General features: G+C 48.2%; 1 protein-coding gene across 1 annotated transcript; it reads left to right on the forward strand.

Moving 5' to 3' along the window:
• Nucleotides 1-8,875: 8,875 nt before the first annotated feature.
• SOWAHB (sosondowah ankyrin repeat domain family member B) lies at nucleotides 8,876-13,341 on the forward strand. The gene has a single exon (XM_081208278.1). It carries the CDS (start codon nucleotides 10,442-10,444, stop codon nucleotides 12,476-12,478), a length of 2,037 nt encoding a protein of 678 aa, XP_081064404.1. The 5' UTR covers nucleotides 8,876-10,441; the 3' UTR covers nucleotides 12,479-13,341.
• Nucleotides 13,342-22,331: the final 8,990 nt, after the last annotated feature.

The following is a 22,331-nucleotide window of genomic DNA, read 5'->3' on the forward strand; positions in this document are numbered from 1 at the left end:
CTGTTAGCTAGGGATGATGGGAGCTGTATTCCCAAAATAGCTGGAGGGCCAAGTTTGGCCACCACTTTCCATTCTTTTAAAAATGAATATCTCTCTCTCATTTTATTTTTGGAAATTTTAACAAATTTTAACAAGGTAACATAACACAAGGCCAGATCATAGAATCATAGAATTGTAGAGTTGGAAGGGACCACGCGTGTCATCTAGTTTCAACCCCCTGCAATGCAGGAATCTTTTGCCCAACAGGGGGCTTGAACCCACAACCCTGAAATTAAGGATCACATGCCGAGCTGAGCTAATTGAGCCAGGGAGCTATCAAAGAACAAAAAAGAAGGCGGCTATAACAATTACAAAGCTTCCCAGTTAACCCTGCCCTATCCTTGCTGTAATCCATCTATTATTATTATTATTATTATTATTATTATTATTATTATTATTAAAACCAAACTTTTAAAATATTCACACAAGTTTATGTTTCGATGTGGCTTGGTGTGTCTCCCAACTTCTGTTCCTTCCCGAAGAGGCTGCAGCAGGGAGATGAGTTTGCAGGTTTGTCTCTCTGCAGAAAGACCACACAGCTCTCCGAGACATTATGCAAGGAACACTGTATTCCACTTAAGCTCCACAAGCCAATTAGTATTGGCTAGAACAATACATTGCGTGGCCAAGATGCATTTCCTAACCCCCAACCCCTATTTATTCTCTGCAAAGCAGCACTGAGTAGGGAGCGGGGACAGAGTTTGCAAAATGAATAAATAAATAGTGATTACAGTATGATGGTGGTGATGGGTGATTTGGAAGAAATACAACTTTGTTGTGTGGTATGTAATCCCAAGCCACAGGCTTTTGCTTATTCAAAGAAGAAAAATGGAAGATAAACTACTGGCTATAGGTGGAAACGGTAACATCGTTAAGGAAAGGCCAGTGCTGTAGGACTGATAACTGACCCAGGGGAATAATAATAATAATAATAATAATAATAATAATAATAATAATAATAATAATAATAATAATAATAATAATTATTATTTATTTATACCCTGCCCATCTGGCTGGGTTTCCCCAGCCACTCTGGGCGGCTTCCAACAAAATACTAAAATACAATAACATATTAAACATTAAAAGCTTCCCTAAACAGGGCTGCCTTCAGATGTCTTCTAAAAGTTTGGTAGTTATTTTTTTCTTTGACATTTGGTGGAAGGGCGTTCCACAGGGCAGGTGCCACTACCGAGAAGGCCCTCTGCCTGGTTCCCTGTAACTTGGCTTCTCGCAATGAGGGAACCGCCATAAGGCCCTCGGCGCTGGACCTCAGTGTCCGGGCAGAATGATGGAGGTGGAGACGCTCCTTCAGGTATACTGGACCGAGGCCATTTAGGGCTTTGAAGGTCAGCAATAACACTTTGAATTGTGCTCGGAAACATACTGGGAACTAGTGTAGGTCTTTAAAGACCAGTGTTATGTGGTCTCGGCGGCCACTCCCAGTCACCAGTCTAGCTGCCGCATTCTGGATTAGTTGTAGTTTCCAGGTCACCTTCAAAGGTAGCCCCACATAGAACGCATTGGAGTAGTCCAACCGAGAGATAACCAGAGCATGCACCACTCTGGCGAGACAGTCTGCGGGCAGGTAGGGTCTCAGCCTGCGTACCAGATGGAGCTGATAAACAGCTGCCCTGGACACAGAATTGACCTGCGCCTCCATGAGTCCAGAATGACTCCCAGGCTGCGCACCTGGTCCTTCAGGGGCACAGTTACCCCATTCAGTACCAGAGAGTCCTCCACACCCACCCGCCTCTTGTCCCCCCAAAACAGTACTTCTGTCTTGTCAGGATTCAACCTCAATCTGTTAGCCGCCATCCATCCTCCAACTGCCTCCAGACACTCACACAGGACCTTCACTGCCTTCACTGGTTCTGATTTGAAAGAGAGGTAGATCAATGACTTGATTTGCTCCTGTGCCTTTTACAGCAGGATGACCTGTTAAAAGGTGAGGGGGGCTTCTTAAAAATAGGGCATTGAGAGAAGCATAATCACTTGCTGGTGCAATGTAGCTCAAGCAGCCGTTAAAGGCACAGGAGCACAGGTGAGTAGAAAAGTTGGCCACTTCAGCTCTGTTTAATATGATGGTCTAACAGAACAACATTAAAATCTGAGCAGTTCAGGTACAGCCGCTACAAATGCAGATACAATGCAAAGTTAAGCAGTATCAGCAACCCACTATTAAAATTGGCAACTCTGTAATTCTGGTATAAGAAGGTGGGATGGAACCAGAAGCAGGCTTGCCACATTTTTTAAATCTGCCCTGTTATGTCCCTATGCTCTTAACAAGCCCGATCAGCAAAAAGCAAGCCCAGAAGTCGTCTCTGCCATTTCAGGGCTAGGAGAAACTTTACCTGCTACATCTGTCTGTGCCTTTCTGCCATTAAAAGACACAGTAACAGGACTAGTAAATAAAAAGTGGCAATCCTGAGCCACAGTCTCTCCTGGGCTCCTATACCAATAGCCATGTGATAAGTGGAAATTCAGCTGCTCCAGCTATCTCCAGCTACAGTATACATTAATGGGGATTTGGCAAGTATTGTTGTTGTTTAGTTGTTTAGTCGTGTCCGACTCTTCGTGACCCCGTGGACCAGAGCATACCAGGCACTCCTGTCTTCCACTGCCTCCCGCAGTTTGGTGAAACTCATGTTGGTAGCTTCGAGAACACTGTCCAACCATCTCATCCTCTGTCGTCCCCTTCTCCTTGTGCCCTCCATCTTTCCCAACATCAGGGTCTTTTCCAGGGAGTCTTCTCTTCTCATGAGGTGGCCAAAGTATTGGAGCCTCAGCTTCACGATCTGTCCTTCCAGTGAGCATTCGGCTGATTTCCTTAAGAATGGATCGGTTGGATCTTCTTGCAGTCCATGGGACTCTCAAGAGTCTCCTCCAGCACCATAATTCAAAAGCATCAATTCTTCGGCGATCAGCCTTCTTTCTGGTCCAGCTCTCACTTCCACACATCACTACTGGGAAATCCAAAGCTTTAACTATACGGACCTTTGTCGGCAAGGTGATGTCTCTGCTTTTTAAGATGCTGTCTAGGTTTGCCATTGCCTTTCTCCCAAGAAGCAGGCGTCTTTTAATTTTGTGGCTGCTGTCACCATCTGCAGTGATCATGGAACCCAAGGATATACCTATTGAATTTCTGCCTAGTGCTGAGCTCTCAAAGCCACAGAAGCCACAGCAGGGTGGGGGAAGCATGCTAACTAATATAAAGGAGCACTGTAAATGTGTCCGTGCAACTTGGTGTACACGCGAGCATCCTAAAACACAAGGGAAGTTGCTCACGAAACATACAAGAACCTTTCTCCTCAATTTCGGATTGGAAGCTGAACCAATTCCTGTATCACGTTGGACCAACAGTGTGCTGAGGTGGCAGTATTGTGGGGGAATGGGACAGGTTCCCCATCTTTGTTTTAGGGTTTTTGGCATGCTTACTTTAGCTCATGATGAAGACATTATTCAAAACCAGTCCTGTGGAACTCCCTGCCACTAGAGATTCAGCAGGCACCTTCTGCGCCAACGTATAAATGCCTGCAGTCAATTTTTCTATTTTGCCAGGCCTGTGCAGGCAATTAAGAACACATCCTTCCATGTGATTAACTGATGCATTTTAAAAACTTTTAATGGTTTCTATTCTGTGGTTTTCCATTTTTATTGCTGCAAATCGCTTCAATATATTTTTTTATGACATAGGGGTATACCGATATTCTTTTACAAACCAACAAATAAAGTGGAGACAATTAGGCCAGGTTTCCCTTGAGAGTTTTTGTTGCCCTTGCCGATGACAATGGGATGTCTTTCCCTTCTTGTTGTCCATCTCAGGTTTTCCAGGCACATCAATGGCACCTCCGAGCATTGATTTCAAGAGAGGCCGAGGATCAGAGCCAGCTGCTGAGCCTCTTTGTATCAGCCATATTGACTCCGATTCAGCTTAGTGGTTTGGAAACCTGCACTTTATCACTCTGCACTATGGGAATGTCAATCCTTAGGAGACCGTGCTAATACCATCTGGGAAATATTAGGTGTGTTAAATGTGTATGGTCTCCCATGCACGTTTCATTGCTCAGAGATAGTCGTCCATTTAGATTTTTAAAAAATTATATTCTCCTTTGTTTCATGGTACATAACTTGTTCACCCGAGCCTCCCCCCCCCCCAAGATGAGGTTTTATTGTTTTATCGCTTCTTGTTTGCTACCCTGTGCTCCTTTGGGAGGAAATACAGCTGATTCATTCATTAATTCATTATTAATTCATTTACTAATTAATGCATTATTAATTTATTGATTAATGTATTGTTAGTGTGAATCACAACAGCATAAAGCAACGCTTTTAAAGAAACGAATAACGTAAATAATTGCTAAATGCTTCCCAGGGGTCTGATGTGTTTTCGGACTGGTTTAGCAACAGACTGGCATTAAAATAGAATGAATACAGTGTGTGAGGTAAATCAGAAAGGAAATCAGGATCTAGCGGCAGGTCTCTCAGTGATTTACAGGAGATCCAGCAAGGGTTTCTGGATTTGGCAGCAACAAAAAGGGCCTCTTTCCATCCTTAAAGGAGGCTGCTGAAGCAGAGGAAAGTTGAGGTAACAATGGTGTTAGCTCAGCTCAGGTCTGGTTCTGAAAGCCACTCCTAGGCTCAGAGCACACCTTGCACTTTTATTTTAACTGTATGCCTTTTTGCAGCTGGCTGTAGTTCTTTTTTTCATTTACCTCAGGTTAAGAACTTAATTCGTTCTGGAGGTCCGTTCTTAACCTGAAACTGTTCTTAACCTGAGGTACCAGTTTAGCTAATGGGGCCTCCCGCTGCCACCACACGATTTCTGTTCTCATCCTGAAGCAAAGTTCTTAACCCGAGGTACTATTTCTGGATTAGCGGAGTCTGTAACCTGAAGCGTCTGTAACCACTGTATTTTCTGGTTACAAAATCATATGTACATGTGAATCATAAAACATGACACGACTAACAGAAAATAGGTCACCGGGGGGTTAAAATACTAAACACCTTATTTTGTGGTACATACATAATAATGAGATGATTGCAGCAAACCAGTATAATGAGTTTTTCAGTAAATCAACTTGGTAAACACAGAGGGAGCTAATGAGAAGTGCCAGCTTATTTGCGGCAGGTTGCAATATATGTTATATTTCTCGTCCGTGTGTTGTTTCATTTGCACACCAGGCTCTAGCTGGTAGATCTTGAGTTTCTAGTAAAACCCCCAAAGAAAACGCAATAAACCTAAAAGTCTACAGTGCCTGTTGTAAAGCACAACAGAGGCAGGTTACTCACAGCTTCCTTGCAGACTGCTTCCAACCTGGACTTGCCAACTTATCGATCCTCTGCTGCACTGAATTGACAATGTCAAGCCACACTACAGTGGTACCTCGGGTTACATATGCTTCAGGTTACATACGCTTCAGGTTACAGACTCCACTAACCCAGAGATAGTACCTCGGGTTAAGAACTTTGCTTCTGGATGAGAACAGAAATTGGGTGGTGTCGGCCCCATTAGCTAAAGTTCAGGTTAAGAACAGTTTCAGGTTAAGAACAGACCTCCGGAACGAATTAAGTACTTAACCCGAGGTACCACTGTATTTGTGTTGGAAGCTGCCCAGAGTGGCTGGGGCAACCCAGTCAGATGGGTGGGCTACAAATAATAATACTGTAATAAAAATAAAAATAATAATTATAGTAGTAGTCAACATGCCTAGGGTTGTGCTGAAAGTCAGAATTTTTCTATTGTCCACTTTTTGAGCACAAGGCTTCACACTGGAGGCACACCTCAAATCAAAAAGATGCACAGAATCTTGATTGACTTCCAGAACCATAGCACATAGCCTGGCTATTTGCAGAGAAAAGGGACCAAATCAGACAGCTCTGGGCAGACTTTCAAGCCTAAGAATTCTTTGCATTTCTTTACTCTCCTATTCCATTCCACATCCTTGCTTTTAAGTTGCCTCTGTTGTGGGAAGTGCCCTTCCTATTTTATTTCCTTGTGCTTTCTGCTGCAAATTTAAATTATCTGCCGATAATTCTTAATGAATACTCACCGCAGGTCCAAATAAACTGTACAGGCTCACAAACCCCTTAACTGGGGAGTGGTTAATGTCCAAATGCAGTTGAAATGGCATGTGTTTTATAGCAGAGACAGGGCACCAGAAAATGACAGCCAGATGAAAGGAATTGTATCTGCTGAGCCTTCTTGGAAAGGCCACTTCATTAAGGAAGGCTGATGAGGGCCTGTTGTCTACTTCTCAGATCCTACAATCAAGGATGTGTTGCAGACAGCCTGCTCAGCTATTGCAAAGCCGCACAGTAAGCAAACGATGCTCATGAGGAATGTAGCTGAGCAGCCAGGTAAGGCTGGAATGCAGAAGAGCATTACAAACAAACAAACACCCTCCGGCTTTGCTTAATTAGCCTTCAAAGGAAAGCCTGGTTCCAGTTTCCAAGAATATTTTACTCCCGGCTTACAGCCGGAACTCCTCCTGCAGGGTTTTCCTTGCTCATCAACCACCTTCGTAAATAAAGTGGCACATTCTGGCCTCTGCCATCGGTCAGAGGATGCTCTGGGAGGGTGCCCTTGTTATGGAAAAGGAGCAATGCAGCAGCAAGCTGCAGCTGGCTGGAAAGCAAAACATGATGGGAATGTTTGGGAGTGTACCGTGAGAACAAAGGGGCAGTCTATTCACTGTGCTGAGCACCGGATGTTAGCTCAGAGTGTCATTTGACCTGTACAGGAAGTACAGGAGGTGGTTTTTGTCTCTCTGCTGTTGGTGTCTGAAGAGAGCAGACGCGTTTCTCTGTAATGCTGCAAAGACAGAAATAAAGGCATGTAAATCTCTTTCCCCTCCCTGGGGGAGGCAGGGAGCAGGGAAGAGTGGTGTGTTCTTCTCACACTTGAGGAGGATCGCCAATCGTGACCTAGCCTGTATCCTGCCGGGAAACGCAGACAGGGAGGTCAACAAGGAGATCAAGTCGGGTGCCTGGAGAGTGGCCAGTTCCTCTGATAAGGCTTGAATCCGACAACCCACCCCACCTCCTTGAAAGGGGGAGACATCAGCTCCCTACAAAATACTGGCATACAGTGCAGTGAGGTTATCCTTATTCTGAGTTCAGATCAAAGCTGGTTTGGGGGAAAGTGCATCAAAACACAGTGGTGCAGTCAGAGTAGTGAACAAAAGTGTGCACAACTTTTTTTTTTTTTTTGGCTCAGCCTGAGACAGAACAGCACATCCCTGCCCCCCCCTTCTGCAAAGAATCCTGGGGGGGGGGGCTTTAGTTTTCCCATCACATAGCTACAATCCTCAGCATCCTTAACAAACTACTTTACCCAGGATTCTTTGTGGGGGGCAGAAATGTGGATTAAACAGAGCCTAGGGCTTGCCGATAAGAAGGTTGGTGGTTCGAATCCCGCCGACGGGGTGAGCTCCCGTTGCTCGGTCCCTGCTCCTGCCAACCTAGCAGTTTGAAAGCACAAAATGCAAGTAGATAAATAGGTACTGCTCTGACGGGAAGGTAAACGGCGTTTCCGTGCGCTGCTCTGGTTCGCCAGAAGCAGCTTAGTCATGCTGGCCACATGACCCAGAAGCTGTACGCCGACTCCCTCGGCCAATAAATCGAGATGAGTGCTGCACTCCCAGAGCCATCCATGACTGGGCCTAATGGTCAGGGGTCTCTTTACCTTTATGTATGCAGTCTAAGTCGAACTAGTGCCTGGGCTTGTTTTGTTCCTCCTCCCTCCCAATCCCTTTTCCTTTTGTGTCATGTCTTTTGTTAGGCTGAAGGCAGAGACTTTCTTACTACTACTAACTGTTATAAGCCACTCTGAAAGTCTTTTTTTGACTGAAGAGCAGTAAAAATACCTATAAATAAAAACACTTACCAGGGAGTAAAGCCCCACTGAACTAACTGGGACCGCTTCATAAACATGCATGGTATTTAACTGCACCCTTGACTTACACATTGTTTGGAAGTAAAGCCTTTGTGGTTCAGTGGACTTTACTTCTAAGTACAGTGGTACCTCTGGTTACGTACTTAATTCGTCCCAGAGGTCCGTTCTTAACCTGAAACTATTCTTAACCTGAAGCACCACTTTAGCTAATGGGGCCTCCTGCTGCTGCTGCACGCCGCCGCCAGGCGATTTCTGTTCTCATCCTGAAGCAAAGTTCTTAATCCGAGGTACTATTTCTGGGTTAGCAGAGTCTGTAACCTGAAGTGTATGTAACCCGAGGTACCACTGTAATGCTATGGTCTACTTCATGGGTAGGCAAACTAATGCCCTGGGGCCAGATGCGGCCCAATCGCCTTCTAAATCCAGCCCACGGACGGTCCGGGAATCAGCGTGTTTTTACACAAGTAGAATCTGTCCTTTTATTTAAAATGCATCTCTGGGTTATTTGTGGAGCATAGGAATTGGTTCATCCCCCCCTTCAAAAAATAGAGTCTGCCCCGCCCCACAAGGTCTGAGGACCGGCCCCCTGCTGAAAAAGTTTGCTGATCCCTGGTCTAGGTAAAGGGACCCCTGACCATTAGGCCCAGTCGTGACTGACTCTGGGGTTGCGGTGCTCATCTTGCTTTACTGGCTGAGGGAGCCGGCGCACAGCTTCCAGGTCATGTGGCCAGCATGACTAAGCCGCTTCTGGCGAACCAGAGCAGCGCACCGAAATGCCGTTTACCTTCCCGCCGGACTGGTACCTATTTATCTACTTGCACTTTGACGTACTTTCGAACTGCTAGGTTGGCAGCAGCAGGGACCGAGCAACGGGAGCTCACCCCGTGGCGGGGAATCGAACCGCCGACCTTCTGATTGGCAAGACCTAGGCTCTGTGGTTTAATCCACAGCGCCACCCACGTCCCTATGACCCCTGGTCTACTTTCTAGTATATTCCAACCTAGCAAACTTCTTGCAAGGCAGACAAAGTACCTGCTGTCTTGGCTGGTATGCCATGGTCCACGTCCACAGACTGGACCCTGTCCTCAGAGTAATCTGAAGTATGTTTATTCAGAAGTTTGATCCAGTGGGGCTTCCCCTTAAGTGAGCATGCACAGATCTGCAACCTTTGAGTTATTTGCAGACCAGAAGTTTAGCCCCCTGGTATGTGACAGTCCTGCTGTCAGCTGGAACACCAGAAAGCCAGGGTAGGGGCATTTGCAGACAGAGCTGGCCAGGACAACAAAGTCCTGTGGACAGAGAGATAGGCTAGGATAAAAGAGGATAAGCTCACGGATGTCGCTTCAAGTTGCTTGGAGAATGGATGGGTAAACAGCGGGATATGCAGCAACTTCCACTGAGATTTAGTGATCTCCACCCAGCCAAGGACTGGCTGGGTCTGCACCTGCTTAGCTTAGCACAGGGCGTTCAGAGGCATCTAGGAAACAAATCACATTCTCCTGGGGAGGGTTCTGAGGGCCAGATAAAAATGCTTGGAGAGCCACATTTTCGCTTCCCCCATCTGAGCCCCCACCCCCGCAATAGAGTAAGTGAACGAATGTGCCTCAGATCCGGCTGCAATCCTGCACACACGCTTACCTAAGGGTAAACACCATTGAACTGAGTAGCACTTCCTAGTATATATCACACGTCTGGGACTGTGCTGTTAATGTATAACTCCTCTGCAAACTTTAAGCAGGGACTTTTCTCGCGCCTTCGTCCCTGCAATTTCTGAAAGACCGCAGGGAGACATAGCAAAAGCGTGCGAAACTTTTAGAAACAGCTTCATCTCTCCTGTTCCTTTTAACCTTAAAGATGGGGCGCTTTGGGGGAGGGGGCGGGTGCTGCTGCTGCCGCCAGGATTTATGTAGCGTTTTTTTCCCTTAATGCACTTCACTGAGGCAAAGCAATGCAATTCCTGAACACACACACTTCCACAAAGTAGAAGCTGTAAGGTGTGCCCCCCCCCATGGTAACGTAATTCACCTGAGGGTAAGATACTAACAGTTCTCTCTTGGAACTCTTCCTGGGCCTCACCTCCGCAGACACACTTTCCTTGACCTCCGCTTGGGAATATCTCCAAAACAGGTCAGGCTGATTTGCAAAGAAAGCGAGAGGCAGAAGTTTAGCTGTCAAGCATGGGGGGGAAAGTGCAGAAGGGGCGGGGCCAAGGCACGGGAGGGCGGGGCCACGAGGTGGGGTGTGGGCGGGGCTACGGAGGCCAGGTGAAACTGACTCCGGGAAGAAGTTTCATCCTGGGCGCCGCCCCGGGGGAGAGCGCGCGTGTGCGGCGGTTTCTGTTCCCGAATGCCTCGGGCGTGCGGAACCGCGGCGGGGCTGGGGAGGAGATAAGCTTGGCGAGGTGGAGCATGGCTGGATGGAGGAGGAAGCAGCGGCGGCAGCAGCAGCGAGAGCCGTGCGCGCTGGGCCGGCGGAGGTGATCCGTGCGCCGGGGATTTCGAGGTCATCATGGCCAAAGAGCTGAGCCAAGCCGAGGTGCTGGACTTCCTCTGCCAGGCCGGGGGGAGCGTGGCCAACGCCGCCTTGCTGAGCCACTTCAGGCACTTCTTGCGGGACCCCGACGCGTCTCCGGCTCAGCTGCAGCGCCGCCGAGAGCTCTTCAAGGGCTTCGTCAACTCCGTGGCCACCGTGAAGCAGGACGAGCCGCCGGGCGCCGCCAAATACGTGGTGCTCAGGAAGCGCTACCGAGAGCTGGTGGGAGAGGAGCCAAAGGCACCTGCCGACGATGCCGCCCAGAACCAAGCCGCCAAGCCGCCGCCGCCGCCTCTGGAAGTGGCAGTCGGCCGGGGGGCGCTGCAGGGCCAGGCCGGGGCGCAGCGCGCGCCCAGGGCGCACGGCCAGGAGCCTCCCCGGCGCCAGGTGGAAGAGGAGCGCGCCGGCCCAGGCTCGGCCCACCAGCTTAGGACTTGCCCGGAACCTCGCAGGTGCCACCCGGGGGGGCTGGGAGGGCGATCGGGGGCGCTGTTTCCGCCAAACCCCGCGCTAGGCGGCCGGAGAAGCCCCTCGGAGCCGTGCGCCCTGCTTGGAACGGAGCAGCACAGCCAAAGGGAGCCCCGGCAGGCTCCTCGCGGGGACCCTCCGCTCCTACTAGGCGGGGCGCCGCAGTCAAATGGCCCCTATTTACCCGTCGGGAAAATGGGCGCGCCTCCAAGTGCCGCCAGCCCCCAGCAAAGGATCCGCGAGTGGGTGGAGAGGGCGCATGCCGTTACGCACCAGTCCGCCCTGCCTGACCCCCTTCTGCAGCGCGAAGAAGGTTCCTCCTGGCCAGCCCGCCCGTCGCCCCCCAGCTCGGTGGGGAGCGCCTGCCTTTCTCAGGATTCCTTGCCCGGGCTGGGTGCCCGGCGGGACCCCGCGCCCGTCTTCCGGAGCATCCGGTGCCAGCTCTCCCTGCAAGACCTGGAGGACTTTATCGAGAAGGCGAGCTCGGCGAGCGAAGACGGCAGCAGCGCCAGCGGAGGCAGCGACTCCTATCGGCCTGAAGGGCGCGCCGGCGTCCTTCACCAGCCCTTCCCTGCCAGGCAGAACGGCCACGGCGGTAATTCAACAGGGACAGCCCTGGCCAGGCCAGAGAGCCTTTGCTACAGACCCCACGGAAGTGGCTTGGCCAAGGATGGCGCCATCCCAGAACACCTCGCCTTGCTCAACCGGGTGGTGAGCAGAGCCGCCTCCTGGGACAAGCTGTGGGACGCAGACTCCCCCAAACCCCGCAAGGAGCCCCCCAACCCCTGGAAAGTGACCAGACTGTCTCCCTCTCCCCTGGAGACCCCCCTGAGCCCACGGCTGGTCCAGAGGCAAGGATGCTTGGCCACTTCTAGTGACGTGCAAGGGCTGGGCCCAGATCCAGATGCTCCGAGCGAAGGCAGGTCCTCCTCTGTGCCCTTGGAACCCCGAGAGCACGCCTGGCTGGTGAAAGTGGCCACCGGTTCGTGGATGCAGGCCAGGGCGCTCTTCCTGGAAGACCCCCACCTGGCCACCCGCAAAGACTTCATCATGGGCTACACTGTGCTCCACTGGCTGGCCAAGCACGGGAACGTGCAAGTGATGCAGGACTTTGTCGCCGGCGCCAGGAAAGCCGGCGTGGACCTCGACGTGGACGCCAAGTCCGGCTGCGGGTACACCCCTCTGCACCTGGCTGCCATGCACGGCCACCAGTTGGTCGTCAAGCTGCTGGTGCAGAAGCTGCGGTGCAGCACGCAGGTGCGCGACAGCAGTGGCAAGAGGCCCTGGCAGTACCTGAGCAGTGCCACCTCGGGGGAGGTGTGGCAGCTCCTGGAAGCTCCTCAGGGCAAGACCATCTTCCCGGCCCACCCCATAGCCAGGAGCTCCACCTCGCTCGGCCCGAAAAAAGGCAAGAGCCCGGAGCTGGGCAGGAAAGTCAGCAGGAAGACTTCCTTGGCGGCATACTTGAAACCTCAGCACATCAAGTGGAAAATGGGGAGCAGGTTCCAGCTGCTGCAGGAGAAGGAAGAGGAGTACAATGACTGAGGACCACAGGGGATGCTCTCAGCTGAACCATTGGAGAGGGCGTCACAGGAGAGATTCCCAATGTGGCTTGCAATGTGGCTGGATTTGGCGAGGGACTAGAGGACTAGAGGACAGCGGAATTGAGCACTTTATCCATATTTATTTTAATTGATTCCCCCCCCCCCAATTATCCTACGCAGGTGCTTCAACCGGGGGACAATTGATGGAGAAGTTTTGTTGCTCTGTGCCCCATCGCAGAGAAACTATGTTTTTAACCATGTTCTTATTAGTGCCCCGTCTTCAGGATCAGACGTGGGAGAATGTACTCTGTTTGGGTGTGGTGGGGACAGCTTTGGCCTTTTAGGAATGCTTGTATGGAAGGGTGAACCAAACAGCTAAGAATCTCAAACCCATTTTTAACTCCCCCTCCAAAGAGTGGGGGTTTTCTGTATGCAGGAGAGCTTTTAATATGTAGGTGCCTGGGGAATTGGGGTTGGTGGATTTGTAGCTGAAACCACCATAATAACAGTATCCAGGATGTCACTTCGGGGTGAAGATGGCCAGGCTTTTGAACTGGGGTGTCATTTGCCTGACAACAGCCACAATTAATTATTTGCCTTTAGGAGCAGGTTGTGAATGAGACAGGCAGACTGGGGACTCCTTTTTTATTAAGCTGGGATCACCTTTTAGAGGAGTTTAAACCTAAGGAAAACAACCACAACAAAATTCTGGAGTGGGGTTGAAGTGTTATCTCAAATATCGGGTTAATGAAATGAAATCCTTTCCCTCTATGGCCACCCCAAAGCACAATCAGCAAAACCTTGGAATTTATTTTACTGTGTTATTTTTAAAAGCCTGTTAATAAATTTATTTTATTTTTCTTTGCTCCTTGATATATATTCAAAATCATTTGGCCTGTGTTAGGCATATTGTTTGTGTCAGTGTTGCTGGAATGCTGGGTGGCACAATGGGCTTCCTTTTTTTAATCCACTTTTTTGTTGTTGAACAAACCTTGGTTACAGCTCATGGCAAGCGAGGGAAAGAAATTAACTGTGAGCTTAACTTGTTTTGGGCAGCATGCTAAGTCATAAAGGTAAAAGGTAAAGGGACCCCTGACCATTAGGTCCAGTCGTGGCCGACTCTGGGGTTGTGGCACTCATCTCGCTTTATTGGCCAAGGGAGCCGGAGTACAGCTTCCGGGTCATGTGGCCAGCATAACTAAGCTGCTTCTGGCGAACCAGAGCAGCACACGGAAACACCGTTTACCTCCCTGCCGGAGTGGACCGAGCAACGGGAGCTCACTCCGTTGCGGGGATTTGAACCACCGACCTTCTGATCGGCAAGTCCTAGACTCTGTGGTTTAACCCACAGCGCCACCTGCATCCCTCTATGCTAAGTCCTACCTTGGTTTAACTCGGTGTGAGACAGCAGCAAAAAGGACCAGGGAGATGCAAAGTGTCTTCAAGTTCCACTCTGGGGGCCCGCATGGTCTTGCTAAGGCAGCACTGAGCTTATTGTGTTGTCCTCACAATATTGGACAACATTGTCATAGATGGTGCAATATAGTCTTAACTCAGCTGTACATATATGTCTTCACACAGTGCTTAGTTAAACTATGGAGTTTGTTCCCTAAAGAGGTAGTGATGGTTACCAACATGGATGCCTTTAAAATAGCATGAGATAAATTCTGGGTTATTTGTGGGGCCTGCCTGGTGTTTTTACATGAGTATAATGTATGCTTTTATTTAAAACGCACCTCTGGGTTATTTGTGGGGCGTAGGAATTCATTCATATATTTTTTTCAAATATACTATTGCCATTTTGGGGCCAGGTGGCTCTTAAAAGTCTTATTTTTCAAATGACGGATGGACTGTGATTGATTATCAGTTAAGCATCTAGCTGGTTCAGATGACAGCCTTGAGCTGGTTTCAGAGCTTTGAGAACTCAAAGAAGAAAAGTCACTTGGTCCAGGGACAGTCCACAAAGATATAGACCTCTTTTTCTTAATGGTGCCTTGGGCCATTCATAACATAGGAATATTCTTCACAGTGCAGTGGGGTGGGGTAAGTGAAGACAACCTGCAATAGTTAACTATCACGTTGTTCACTGTTCAGGCTGCACAGATGAAGCATTTTGGTTCCTGAAATTTATTCTGATAGTGCAGATAAAAGATCACGGATAGAATTTGACCGGATGGGGTCGAAAACAGTGTGTGAAAACAGTCCAGATTCAAGGCTCCCCCAGGTACATACCTGCAGGTGGTGGAGCTGTCAGGCGCCATCCTGGCACCCAGGTGCCTCCACTTGGTTGCAAGGGGCTGATAGCCAGGTGCAAAATGTGCCTGGCTAATTTTAAACACTGCACTGAATGCCAGTTTATGAGAATCGCAATCAGAGGCATACCTAAGCTCCCTTGCGCCCGTGGCAAGGAGATCTCGCGGCTACGCAGAGCAGCAGAAGAGCAGCCGGGGAAGTGTGTGGATGGGGAGGTGGCAGAGGTGCGATTTTGACCTGGGTTTTGGCGGGATCCAACCTGGCCAACCCCTAGGTACCCCCCTGATAATAATAATGATAATAATGATAATGATGATGATGCTGATGCTGATAATAATAATAACAATAATAATAATAATTTATTTATATCCCAGCCAAAGCTGGGTTCAGAGCAGCTAACAACAATAAAAGTAGCACAATCAGTTAATTGAAATACATTCTAAATGCAATTCATTATGAAATCAATTCAGAATCAAATTAATGGCAACTATTGGGCTAGAGTTCTGTAAAGGTAAAGTTAAAGGGACCCTGACCATTAGGTTCAGTCGTGACCGACTCTGGGGTTGCGGCGCTCATCTCGCTTTATTGGCCGAGGGAGTCAGTGTGCAGCTTCCGGGTCATGTGGCCAGCATGACTAAGCCGCTTCTGGCGAACCAGAGCAGCGCACGGAAACACCGTTTACCTTCCCACCAGAGCGGTACCTTTTTATCTACTTGCACTTTGACATGCTTTCGAACTGCTAGGTTGGCAGGAGCAGGGACTGAGCATGGGGCGCTCACCCCGTCGGCGGGATTCGAACCGCCAACCTTCTGATCGGCAAGTCGTAGGCTGTGTGGTTTAACCCACAGCAGAGGGGGTCAGACGGCCTCGGCCAAAGGCCTGGTGGAACAGCTCTGTCTTGCAGGCCCTGCGGAAAGATGTCAAGTCCCGCAGGGCCCTAGTCTCTTGTGACAGAGCGTTCCACCAGATCGGGGCCACAGCTGAAAAAGCCCTGGCTCTGGTTGAGGCCAACATAACCTCTCTGTGGCCCAGGACCTCCAAGATGTTTTTGTTTGAAGACCGTAAGGTCCTCCGTGGGACATACCAGGAGAGGCGGTTCCATAGGTACGAGGGTCCTAGGGAGAATGCTGTTGCACTTGGATCCAGCTATAGGCATCTGTTTGGCCACTGTGAGAACAGGATGCTGAACTAAATGGGCCACTGGTCCAAGCAACACCCACCCACCCACCCACACCTACCCACACACACACACCGCTGGCACTTGCAGCTGCTGCCCTGCTGGATCCTGAGCACTGTTCAGTTTCACTTGTTCTGCTCTTTTGTTGATGAAGGAAATCTTTCTCCAGCGTATGCAGTCTTGTTCTTTTCGTGCACAGACGATGAGGCTGCAGAAGAGTGAACATCTTGTGACGAGCACAGCATGCAGAATCAAGAGGCCTATTGCCATAGGAAGTCTCCTGCCAGCTTTATCCTCGCAGGTGTCGCCTCCTTTGTTCCAGAGCATGTATAGGAATTTGTGCCAAATAAGCTGCTGTGCGTTTTGAAGTCGGGTACTGTTTTTCCTTTTTTTAAAAAAAGAGGTTTAAATCACCTGAAGGTTCAGGCTGCACATATGATGACTGGGAGCCAGGATGGAGCTACACATTCTGAAACCTGCACCTGTCAAGGACACCCAAATTGGAGGGAATGGGGCATTTTCAAGGGACATTGGGCTGGAATGCAGATGGAGTTTTCCCCAGACAGGTTTTACTTACACATTTTTCAAACACAAAGCTCTGAAAGTTAACAGTTCTTCTGACAACACTGCAGAGCATACATGGGGAGGGGGGCAGGACTCTAAAAATAACAGGGAGGGATTTGCTCAGGGTTAAGGGACCATGTAGTTCCTTGAACTCTGCAGAGTAAATACAGTGGTACCTCAGGTTACAGACACTGCTAACCCAGAAATAGTACCTCAGGTTAAGAACTTTGCTGCAGGATGAGAACAGAAATTGTGCGGTGGCAGTGGGAGGCCCCATTAGCTAAAGTGGTGCTTCAGGTTAAAAACAGTTTCAGGTTAAGAACAGATCTCCAGAACGAATTAAATACTTAACCCGAGGTACCACTGTACTATAATGTGGGTCTCTCTGACAGTAAATATTTTGAGGAGACTACAAGCACTCTGCTAGGTCACCACAATGGAATGTCTGTTTGCCAGGGGGGTTGGACTAAATGACCCCCGGGGTCTCTTCCATCGCTAAGACTCTATAATCTCAACTACATTGCTTGCTCTTACAGTGGTTTAACCGAGGTACCACTGTACAATTCACTTGTCCCAAGAAAGAGAAACACACACAGGGCAAATGGAAATGGTATTAACTATGGAGTAAGGGGTGGCACTGTGGGTTAAACCACTGAAGACTCCCTGGGAAAGACCCTGATGTTGGGAAATATGGAGGGCACAAGGAGAAGGGGACGACAGAGGATGAGATGGTTGGACAGTGTTCTCAAAGCTACCAGCATGAGTTTGATCAAACTGCGGGGTCAGTGGAAGTCAGGAGTGCCTGGCATGTTCTGGTCCATGGGGTCACGAAGAGTCGGACACGACTAAACAACTAGACAACAACAAAGGGTAGTTGTAGTTGGACGCGGGTGGCGCTGTGGGTTAAACCACAGAACCTAGGACTTGCCGATCAGAAGGTTGGCGGTTCGAATCCCCGCAACGGGGTGAGCTCCTGTTGCTCAGTCCCAGCTCCTGCCAACCTAGCAGTTCGAAAGCACATCAAAGTGCAAGTAGATAAATACCTTCCGTTGGGAAGGTAAACGGCGTTTCCGTGCACTGCTCTGGTTCACCAGAAGTGGCTTAGTCATGCTGGCCTCATGACCTGGAAGCTGTACGCCGGCTCCCTCGGCCAATAAAGCGAGATGAGCGCCACAAACCCAGAGTTGTCCACGACTGGACCTAATGGTCAGGGGTCCCTTTACCTTTTTAACAGTCACTTAGGTATCACCTCCAAGAAAGAAACACATTACTCTCCCCCCCAAAAAAAGAAAACCTGGGTTTGCATAAAATTGGCACATGTTAATTTATACACAAGGTCCAAATTTAGAAAGACCTCCAGGTATAGGATGGTGTATAAATTGAATAGATAAAATGAAAAAAAAATCAACTGCTGTGATTTAAATAGAAATGCATACATCTCGCCACAGTGGGGAGGACCGTGACCAGGTAATTTGTATACGTGCACACTCTGACACCCGGGTGATCATTGTAGATGGGCAAATTAACTGCACCTGCTCTCCCTTCTTAAGGTTTCAATCAGTCTTTAAACCAGACCTGGTCCCTGGCAACCTTTCAAATAGAGTAAGATTAACAGACGCCCCTGTTTCCCAGGGACAGTCCCCGGATTTACAAATCAGTCCCCTGACAAAATCCATTGAAGTTAAAAAGTGTCCCCGGATTCATTGAAAAAATATTGGTAACCTTAAAATAGAGGACTCCTTCAATTAGAGAATTGTCCTCTAACAATCCCTTCATGAGAGCCCTTTTAAAGTAGCAAAGTATCAGCCTGGATAGCGCAGTTGGTGAGAGCATGTTGCTGATCATGCCAAGGTTGCAGGTTCAAGTCCCCCATATGGGACAGCAAAATATTCCTGCATTGCATTGGAGTTGGACCAGGTAATCCTTGGGTTCCCTTGCAACTCAATGCACGCCCATTTTCCTAGGCAGAAACCCAGGGGAAGCAAAAGCGAAGCTAGTGTTGTTCACGTCTGGAAAAACAAATGTTTGGAACCACCCTGAGATGCGGATTACTTTTAATACTTAAGGCTGATATTCTACGACTTATCTACCTTTAAAGCACATTTGAGGCAGGTTCTCACACACACACACCCCGCAATAAAAAATTGGCTGTAGTTTACACTGCAACACAGCCAAATGGCTTCCATGGATCTGTTGTTAGGAGTGGAGGGGAAACCATATGGCCATAAAAATTGTGGCTGAATATTTTCCCTTCCATGGCTAATAGCAGCAGAAACCGGTACACTTGGATCAGGGCCCCAGTAATAATGATGATGATGATGATGATGAATTTATTTATTTATTTATACCCCGCCCATCTGGCTGGGTTTCCCCAGCTACTCTGGGCGGCTTCCAACAGAATATTAAAATACAATAGTCTCTTAAACATTAAAAGCTTCCCTGAACAGGGCTGCCTTCAGATGTCTTCTAAAAGTTTGGTAGTTGTTTTTCTCTTTGACATCTGGTGGGAGGGCTTTCCACAGGGCAGGTGCCACTACCGAGAAGGCCCTCTGCCTTGTTCCCTGTAACTTGGCTTATCACAATGAGGGAACCACCAGAAGGCTCTCGGCGTTGGACCTCGGTGTCTGGGAAGAACGATGGGGGTGGAGACGCTCCTTCAGGTATACAGGACCGAGGCCATTTAGGGCTTTAAAGGTCAGCACCAACACTTTGAATTGTGCTCGGAAACGTACTGGGAGCCAGTGTAGGTCTTTCAAAACCAATCTTATGTGGTCTTGGCGGCCGCTCCCAGTCACCAGTCTAGCTGCCACTAGAGTGAAGGAGGGATGGATGCATAGCTGTCAATGTTTTCCCTTTTTTAAGGGAACTTCCTTTATTCCGAATAGGATTCCTCACAAGAAAAGGGAAAGGTTGACAGCTATGGATGGGTGAGGGACGCGGGTGGTGCTGTGGGTTATAATAGAGTTTGTGTACTGGTCCAGTAAACGCTTCCGCTGTGCCACCAGCAACAGCTCTCTTTGCAGAGCATTAATTAAGTCCAGTGCAGAGATTCTTGTTGCAGTACAAGCTTCAGAGTCTCAGCAGCAAAGAAATAACGACACAGGGAAGCCTGTCTTTCCAAAGACAGGTTTATTGCAGAAAGATAACAGAAACACCTCCGGAGCTTTCGGACATTTTTGCTTCACGCCCCACAACACCGCAGAGAAAACAAACACTCTTTATATACTGAGCAACTTAACGAGCTTGACTACTTAAAGTTACATGACATTGCTAACTTGCCAGCGTCTTAGGTTTCACACCCTAACAGGTTAAACCACAGAGCCTAGGGTTTGCCGATCAGAAGGTCTGCGGTTCGAATCCCTGCGACGGGGTGAGCTCCCGTTGCTCGGTCCCTGCTCCTGCCCACCTAGCAGTTCAAAAGCACGTCAAAGTGCAAGTAGATAAATAGGTACCGCTCTGGCGGGAAGGTAAACGGCGTTTCCGTGCGCTGCTCTGGTTCGCCAGAAGCGGCTTAGTCATGCTGGCCACATGACCTGGAAGCTGTACACCGGCTCCCTCGGCCAATAAAGCGAGATGAGCACCACAACCCCAGAGGAGTCTAATGATCAGGGGTCCCTTTACCTTTACCTTAAGGCAGAGGTTTGTCAATTGCAGTCGCCAACCTTGCACCCCGAAATCTCCAAGTAGTCACTGTTCTTAACCTGAAGCACCACTTTAGCTAATGGGGCCTCCCGCTGCTGCCATGCAATTTCTTTTCTCATCCTGAAGCAAAGATCTTAACCCGAGGTACTATTTCTGGATTAGCGGAGTCTGTAACCTGAAGCATCTGTAACCTGAGGTACCACTGTACCTCGGTTTTCGAATGTAATCAGTTCCAGAAGTCCGTTCGACTTCCAAAAAGTTCAAAAAATGAGGATCAATGGGCTGTCAGCAGGTTCCATTGAGAAAAAGGGAGAAATGTGCCTCAGGAGCCGTTCGACATCTGAGGTGCGTTCAAAAACAGAAGCATTTGCTTCCGGGTTTTCAGCGTTTGGCTTCCGAAACGTTCGGCAGGAGACGTTTGGAAACTGAGGTTTGACTGACCTACTTCACAGACTGCATAGCTAAGCTTTAGAACTGACTTCCAGATGTGGCAGTGATAACCACCAACTTGGATGGCTTTAAAATTCATGGAGGATAAGATTAGAATCATAGAATCATAGAGTTGGAAGAGACCACAAGGGCCATCGAGTCCAACCCCCTGCCAAGCAGGAAACACCATCAGAGCACTCCTGACATATGGTTGTCAAGCCTCTGCTTAAAGACCTCCAAAGTAGGAGACTCCACCACACTCCTTGGCAGCAAATTCCACTGTCAAACAGCTCTTACTGTCAGGAAGTTCTTCCTAATGTTTAGGTGGAATCTTCTTTCTTGTAGTTTGGATCCATCACTCCGAGTCCGCTTCTCTGGAGCAGCAGAAAACAACCTTTCTCCCTCCTCTATGTGACATCCTTTTATATATTTGAACATGGCTATCATATCACCCCTTAACCTCCTCTTCTCCAGGCTAAACATGCCTAGCTCCCTTAGCCGTTCCTCATAAGGCATCGTTTCCAGGCCTTTGACCATTTGGGTTGCCCTCCTCTGGACACGTTCCAGTTTGTCAGTGTCCTTCTTGAACTGTGGTGCCCAGAACTGGACACAGTACTCCAGGTGAGGTCTGACCAGAGCAGAATACAGTGGAACTATTACTTCCCTTGATCTAGATGCTATACTCCTATTGATGCAGCCCAGAATCGCATTGGCTTTTTTTTACCAACAGCTACTAGACCCCATGGCTATGTCTCCAGGACCAGGGGCAGTAATCCTTCTGAATACCAGGTGCTGGAAACCAAAGGAAGGGAGAGGGCTGTGTTCCTGCTTCCATGTTTTTCTCAGGTTGACCCACTGTGAGAACAGGAAGCTGGGCTGTAATGCTGGCTTCCTCTTCCAGCTTTTGGATCATATATCTGTATTCTATGTTTCTTTTCTTATTTATTTTTCTTTTTATGATTTTTATTAAAGTTTCTGTTTTACCATTTAGAATATTCATTTAAACAACCTTAAAATATCAATGACTTTCCTTCTTTTCTTCCCATGGTTCATTTTACATAACGCAAATCCCTGCATATTTCATATAAACCAAACCAATCAGTATTCCATTATTACAGCCATCAAAACTTATTTACACTGTTGAATTTATCTTAATGCTGCCAGTGTTTTGAAGTGTACACAATTCCCCCCCATATATTCAACAATCATTTCCCAAACTTCTTTCAACACATGTTCTTCTCGTTCTCTTATTCTATATGTTAGATCTGCAAGCTGCACATATTCCATCAGTTTAAGTTGCCATTCTTCTTTAGTTGGGACCTCGCTCGTTTTCCATTTTGGGGCTAACGAAACATGGGCTGCAGTTGTGGCAAACATAAATAGCCTTTTTTGACACCTGGGTATTTCCATCTGAATTATCCCCAACAAAAAAGACTCTGGTTTTTTGTTTTTAAGTGCTTTAAAACATTTTTTTTCAATTCAATATAAATTATTTCCCAATACTATTACCCTCTTACAGGTCCACTGCATATGACAGAACATACCCTCAACCTCATTACATCTAGCTGTAGTGGTATAAAAGAATATGAAAAAATTGGATTTTTAACAGGTAAAAATTTAATGTTATAATATATTAAGATTAAAGATCAGGATAAAATAAGGAGGGAAAGGAATTGCTGAACTAATAAATTGAACTGGAATACAAAAAAGGGAGGTATGAGGAGGTCCGGGAAACAAGCAAATGAAAGATAAGTGACAAAAAGATGGAATTGTTTTTAACTGTTTTTTA

Source organism: Podarcis bocagei (genome assembly GCF_964188305.1).
Source record: "Podarcis bocagei genome assembly, chromosome: 9".
Taxonomy (NCBI): Eukaryota; Metazoa; Chordata; class Lepidosauria; order Squamata; family Lacertidae; genus Podarcis; species Podarcis bocagei.